General features: G+C 33.2%; 1 protein-coding gene across 4 annotated transcripts; it reads right to left on the bottom strand.

Moving 5' to 3' along the window:
- Window positions 1-327: 327 nt before the first annotated feature.
- Window positions 328-4,498, bottom strand: LOC132632080 (calcineurin B-like protein 7). Of its 4 annotated transcripts, none has more exons than XM_060347883.1 (9): window positions 4,243-4,498; window positions 2,592-2,742; window positions 1,947-2,029; window positions 1,767-1,826; window positions 1,539-1,647; window positions 1,381-1,433; window positions 1,192-1,272; window positions 984-1,096; window positions 328-895 (listed from the first exon to the last, which is right to left on the bottom strand). In XM_060347883.1, exons 2-9 carry the CDS (start codon window positions 2,668-2,670, stop codon window positions 832-834), a joined length of 642 nt encoding a protein of 213 aa, XP_060203866.1. In that variant the 5' UTR covers window positions 2,671-2,742; window positions 4,243-4,498; the 3' UTR covers window positions 328-831. The 4 variants fall into 4 exon arrangements, with proteins under 4 accessions (XP_060203866.1, XP_060203865.1, XP_060203867.1 ...); XM_060347882.1 differs by lacking the exon at window positions 4,243-4,498 and adding an exon at window positions 3,975-4,234; XM_060347884.1 differs by lacking the exon at window positions 4,243-4,498 and adding an exon at window positions 3,390-3,938.
- Window positions 4,499-7,182: the final 2,684 nt, after the last annotated feature.

Consider the following 7,182-nt stretch of genomic DNA (forward strand, 5'->3'; position numbering starts at 1 on the left):
TGATGACGAACCATTTTGAAATTTTGTGATAAAGTAATGCTAGTAACAGTGAAAAAATGAAAATAACGATATTAATAGTGAAAAATGTTTAGGTCGCCAATAAATTTAGAAGCCCAAGGAAATAAATTAGAATAAAGGAGGGACGGAATTGAGTGTCAACAATATATCGGGTATATAAACACGGTTGCGATAAAAAAGTTGGCTATTGGACGTAAACTAAAAATATGGTTACGTAGTGCAATATGTTAGGTCTGGCAATATATTTTTGAAAAATTCCATTAGTATGCCTCTTCATTAATAGTTTAGCAATAACAATCTCAAACCCTTAGTCCATTGAATCAAAGCAAATCGAACTTTGCTTATCAAGTAACCCAAAAATCCAGCAAATGAACATATTACTAGATATGGCACAACTTTTACATGTTTATTATCTCGACAAAAAATTTAGCATCTTCATCACAAAAAATTGCTGTTTCTCAAAGATTATACATGATAGAGCTTTTAAGTACATGAGAAGTGGGAAAAAATTGGAACAATCCCTGTCGAAAGTTTAGCCTAGACCAACGGGATTTTGAAGAACTATAATATGAACAATGCTACCTTGCTTTCTAACTCCAGCTGACTAGCTAGAAACTTTAAAAAGTAGTACATCTTGCCAAGCAATTGGAGACTATGGCAGAAAACTGATAAATCTGCCTCTTAAGTTCACTCTTGTGTGGTGAACTTCCAAATAAGTCGATGCAAAACCTGATGTTTGTCAGATTCTTGACCTTTTTTGCACTTCTGTTGCATCACCAGTTCAACTGCGCATGCTTTTTGCTAAGTATGAGCTTAGACTTCCAAATCATCAACCTCGGAGCTCATCACAAAGCTAGGAAATGCTAAAGTTATGTCCCTATAATAAAGCAAAGGCCACTTGTTAGGTACGACAAACCTATTCAAAAGTTTCTTTATAAAATGCAACTAAATGCTTTATGACTTACTTCAGGTATGGAAGGGTCATATTCTTTAGAAGAGAGGGATTCTTTGAGACAAACTCCTTCCATTCTTCTTGATCTATCTTCCCGTCACCCTTTTTATCTGCTTCAGTAAATGTCTGGTGCACAAGATACATAAAATAGTCGGTAAATATGAATACCAAAAAGGGACATAGTGACAGCAGGGCAAAAAGATAGAGTCGAGCATATCAACCTGTTCTACAATCATTTCAACTACATCATCAGAAAGAACCAAGTCTGATTCATGTAGCAGCGCCAAAACCATCTCTTTTAGCTGCAATTAGAACAAGCATAGTAATGTTAGATTAAGCTAACAGTTGTATTTGAAAGCAAAATCTGGATGCTATAGAATAAACAGTATATGTGTGGCTGCAATGCCTACCTCTTCTCTCTCAATACACCCAGTCTGCCTTAGATCATATAATCTGAATGCAACTGCAGAAAAATTCGCCATGCACATTAATAATGTCAAAGAAGAGGTATAAAAAATGCTTAGAGTTCTAAAACTGTAAGTATAAGCTATCAAAAATAATTCCCTACATGCAATTTTATCGGCTTCTGGTGCATTTGGGTGGAACACACTCAATGATCTTACAAATTCTCCAAACTCAATTACTCCGTTGCATTTACAATCAAAGAGATCAAAGATCTGCATAAATCCAGGGACAAAAAAAAATTCAGCCGGTATAAGTCAGATTAAAGCAAGACATAGGACGGTCCAGTTGTTAAACGGACCATTTCAAGGAAAAGTGAGCCAACAATACATACCCTGTCTGCAAACAGATTTCTCCGGTTTTGGTTCCTGAAAAGTGCCAGCTGAAACTCTTCCTGTTGATAGAGTTGCATAGAAGTTAATAGGTACCTCTTAAACATATTCTAGGCCTCATCATCAAGTTGAACACTAAGTAAATTATAAATGTAAAACTCCAATAACGATATGGTCAGTACCTTGTGAATGAGCCCATCATCAACTATAGAGCTGCTTATTTTCTTGAACAGCTCATATAATGCTTCAACTTCACTCACCGTAACTGCAACATATCATAGCAGTTCCGAAGTTCAATAGAATGATTAATTGGTTGTTCGGGAGTGGATAAAAGCATAACATCACTTGCTGGCAATCATATCTCAATACATGTTTGTAGCACTTTCTTGACTTACATGCTGCATATTCATAGTGAAGACCATAATACTGAACTACAAGAATATCTCATTTATGCAGTGCTGATGGGAACTCTTTGGTTTTTTATTAGTCATACTTTCTAAGATCTAGAGAAGGAAGATTTCATTTCTGAAGCATGTTCCTGTACGCTTCTTTTATAATCGTCTGGCAGTATAGACTTGTTGGAGAGGATAAGAGGGAGATGTGAACTATCTATATGGACTAAAAGGAGTTTGAGCTCTTCTTGTTGTGCAAAAAAAAAAAAAAAGAATCAAATCCATTTATTGACCCTCTGGTATTTTCCTTCCACGACCACAAGAGGCCCAAGCCAGTGAATATAAATGTGAGGGCTCCATGGCAAAGAGGAAATCTTAAGGAGTCTTGAATGTCTGAATAAAACAAAAAACAATTTCGTAAGTGAGAATACTCACAAGCTGTTTCAGCAGCGAGCACTGTTGGCTTCTCGTAACCAGGGGTGTATCGGGAGATTTTTGAGTGAAAGCAGCCCATCAATGACAGAAATAATAAAATCTTGTTAAAGAACAATGTGTCCGAGGTAGTGAAACTTCATTGAACAGCCACCTGACAATAGAATTACAAGAGAACTACAACCTCAGTCGAAATGCATCATCATCAGAGAGTTGAGCAAATAAATCATGCATAGCATATCAGGTCAAAGTAAGCAAAATAGCAGAAAGAAGACAATTATTAACTTTGGTGTTCTAAGTACTTTTATTTTGGGAGAAAGTAATTAAAGTTAAGATAGACCCTCTGTATCAAAGCATCTGGTAAAAATCCAAGGTGGGAAATAAATTTTCAGAAAAAACCAAATACTATTGGATGAAAATATCACCCTCATGAGTGCTACTTTATTAGGTTTAACCTCTGAGATCTCTATTACACCTTCTTCAGGGTGATGACTGGAACATCAAATGTATCCTTTCTTAAAAAACTTAAAACAAGAATATAGAAGAAATTATCACAGTTTCTAGCTCTATGGCAATTGCCTGCACTCATGGGGGCAATAGATTTTTGAGAATCAAGGGTGATCTACCCTCACTATGAACTTAGTTAATGGTGCCAATGCAAAGATTTGGCTATGGCCTAAACTGTTTGTTCCACTACAGGGGTCAACCATTTAATATGTATGAAACTAAAATATCATAGCTCTGAAAATATATAAAAGAGAGAAGAGGATGACTCTAAGAGCACAAGACAAATTAACATACAAAGGAAAATCTTGTTTGAAATTCAGCAATGACACCAAGTTTGATGGCCCAATAGCGATTAGAAATGGAACATTTTTAAGTCACAAATTCATTGGGACACAAGCTATAAAAATGAAAAAATACCCGTCTGTATCGAAAGGCAATATATAGTTTCTTTATTTTTCTTCTTGATGAATATCAAGAAGTCACAAATGCGTAAGCAAATCTGACCCCTTCTCACAAGCTCCTTGGAGTATTATCAATATATTGAAAAACGATAAAATTCCAAGTAGCAATATATTACTCCTAAAAGAAAATGTATACGGAATAATAATAATAATATACGATTGATCCGCATCTGATCGGACTAACCTAGGTGAAATTCATGTACTTCAGGGTGAAAACAACAATGCAATCTTTAAAGTAAAAGGGTAAGCGGCGAATTGAATGTGAAACCCAAAAAATGTAATCTTTAGCTATTAATGAAGAAGAAATCAAGATTAGATTTTGTTGCCGTGATTCATCTGACGAAGGAAAATAAGCATAAAAGCTTGCAAATGGAAGAAAGAAAACAGAGACTTCATATAACACAAAGACCCTTATTACCTAATATTGCATTGATCGTACAAATTGTGAAGCCTCTAGTTTGATAAATGCACATATTTATACCCATTTCATCATTCTTTAAAAGGGTCTAGTAATAGTTTAAGCTGGAAAGGGAAAAAAGTGAGGAAAGAAACAGAGATTTAAAAAAAAAAAAAAAAAGGTGGCAAATGAGTCAGACAGACATGACCAAGAAACATTAGGTAACGAAGAAAATTTGGTGGGGAACACAAAACAGAGCCCAAAACAGAAGAAGACACGAGTTATTCACCATGAGAAGAAGGAGTCGTATACAGGATCTTGAAAAAAAATGTTGAACTCCACTTGAAACCACGTACTATTATATTATTTTTCTGTTAGGCTGCAGAAGTTAGATCGATTCCTTTTTTTGTTTATAGCAACACTTTTGTCTTTTGAAGCACACGTAAATACAATGTAGTAGCATACTCCACCATATAGTACTATAATAGTAGTGGTATCCTGAACCAGGTTCGGCTGCTTTGAATTTGGTGGACGTGCTAATTGTTTTTCTGAATCCTACTTCCAGCTTGGAATAGCATCAATTGAGAGAGAGGACGAATCTAATACCTCCAAAGTCAAAACTATAATGAAAATAAGGAAAAATGTTGTACTCCATTTATTTGACAATTTCAAAATACATTTATGTAATCAGATTATTTATGAGCTAATTATATATGATGAACATTCATTTGTAGCTTGATAAGGATAATAATTTACATAATTAAGAGTTATTTGATCGGTTTGCATACTAGTTATGCGAGAATTATGACGCGGAGCAGGGAGGGACGCAGTGCTGCCTGACGGATTCATCTGAACTAAGTATTTCCTATGCAGAATATAAATTCATGTGTAAAAATACATTAAAGTTTGTTGAACTCATAGAGCTTAAATCCTGAATGCCCTGATGTGGAGATTAGTAATAAATGAATTGTTATGCCAAGGAGGTTCTGTACGTGAATTACTTACTTTTAAACGGGCATTTTTATTTTTAAATAATTCAATCATTACAGTACTAATACACGTATTCTTAATCCACATTTTATTCTGCATAAAATAATATCTAGATTCTCTCATGTATAACTTAATGCATATATTATTTAATACCGCTAACGAGACATCGCCTTAGTTACACAACAATTATTTTTATCATATACGGGCGAGAATTTGTGTTGGGATTACTTATTCTAAACCATCAACCAAACGACTTCTAATAGGTTAAACTATAAAGACAATGTGTGTCTCTCTCTCTATATATATGGGTGGAGCCACCTTAGACGAAGGGTGATTAGGTACATATCCTATGTCGGAAAACTACGCAATATACATGAGTTAAATGTTAGCTATTATGAGTATATATTTAATTTCCCACACACTTAACACAAGTGAAGAAAATTTGCACACCCTTCACCAAATTCATGGATTCGCCACTATATATATATATATATATATAAGAAAATTAAGCCATTCAAATTTTCTTCAATAAACTTTGGATCTCTGGTATCACTATTTGGTGGGAGATAGTGAAAGCTTTGGACTGTTCTTAATGGGAGAAATATAATTTGCATAAATCCGTCGTCTCTTGGCTGCAATTTACCAACCCCCGCCTGCCCTCTCCTTATCAAATATATGTGTATTACTTTTTTTAATAAACGAAATGAAAAGGTCTAACATTTCTCCCTTGATTATATGAAATTCTCGTCAACTTTATTTTATTACATCAAAAAACTTAACGAATATATCAAGAATTGATTATTTTATTAATTTAAAGAAAAACATGATAGAGATGGCTATTGAGGGCCATATCTTATTATAGTTAACAACCAGGAACCTAAACTTGATCTACGAAAAACAAAAAGAGGCAAATGGTGGAATAACTTTTTTCTTTTTTTGCAACTTGAGATTATATCAAGAAATGTCCAAATCAACATATTTATTTTAGGGTTCCTTTATTTTATAAAATGAATGAATAACATTTGAATATTTATTCCTTGAAACAAACAAGACAAAAGTGCTATGGAAATTGCGAAAGTCGAGATATCTAGTAGAAAAGGAAAATACATGGGCGATTGGGATAAGAGCGTTGAAGTTGAGACACAAGTTATCTTTGATAAAACGTGCACATTTTAAATGTCAACTTATCTATCTGCACTAGTCATACGGAGTAATTATGATACCTATATCTATTTCTACTTATATTTATTTATGTATCAATATTAAAATAGGAAAGTCAAAATACTAAAAGGTTGAAAGATCCAAAGTACCAGCAAAAAGTTGAACAATCCTTTTATCCTTCAATCAAATCCTATTCTTGTAGTAATATTTTTTATACAAAAGTGCAAATTAAAATTTTGTCTTGAAATTCAAATTGGTTATTGATTATTGTTTAGGAAATTTATTTTGATAGATATATCAAAGGACTACACCTTTTTTGAGTTTCACAAATTACTACCTTATCGCACATTTCAACTTTGACTTTTCAATTTTTTAGAACTTTTTTTTATGAGATTTTAACTTATAAATACATAATTTTAATTGGGATGCATATATCTTGATAAATTAAAAATATTTTGTAGAGAGAGTGAAAATTTTATTAGTTGCGCCGATCATTTTTTTTCTTAGGCGACCAACCACGTCTTATCTGAGACGAGATTCAATACTTGGATTAATTATTCTTAACCAAACGACCCCTTAATAGGTCACACTACATTTAAATCCACTCAAAATTTCATAAACTCACTCTTTGGAATCCGGAGCCAAAATGGCTTATTTTTACAGCCATTAGACAAAAATAGTATTTTTTTTTAGACCAAAATGGGTATTTCGTTGGATAACTAACGAAATACCCACACAACGTACTGTTCCGGTGCCGATGATTTCTTGCATTTCGCTACATGTGTAGCGAAATGCAAGATTTTTTTTTTAATTTTCCTTTGCATTTCGTGAATCAATTCACGAAATAGGCATTTTTAATATATTTTTTTTTTGCAATTCGTGTAATTAAATAAAACTATTTTTTTTAGCATTTCGTGATGCAATTCACGAAATGAATTTTTTTTATTTCGTCAATTAAATGAACGAAGTTGATACGAAATGCAAAACATTGCAAAAAAAAAATAAAAAAAATGCCTATTTCGTGATTTGATTCACGAAATACAAGATTTTTTTTTATTTTATTTTCCTTTGCATTTCG

The sequence above is a fragment of the Lycium barbarum genome, chromosome 3, assembly GCF_019175385.1.
Source record: "Lycium barbarum isolate Lr01 chromosome 3, ASM1917538v2, whole genome shotgun sequence".
NCBI lineage: Eukaryota > Viridiplantae > Streptophyta > Magnoliopsida > Solanales > Solanaceae > Lycium > Lycium barbarum.

Bases quoted from the DNA above. Each gene is read 5' to 3' on its own strand.
- LOC132632080 (XM_060347883.1), bottom strand. From the start codon at position 2,670: ATGGGCTGCTTTCACTCAAAAATCTCCCGATACACCCCTGGTTACGAG. The intron at 2,030-2,591 runs GTGAGTATTCTC...GATATGTTGCAG, and splicing joins GCTCGCTGCTGAAACAGCTT to TTACGGTGAGTGAAGTTGAA. The intron at 1,097-1,191 runs GTTGATATGCTC...CTTGTGCACCAG, and splicing joins TTGAAATGATTGTAGAACAG to ACATTTACTGAAGCAGATAA.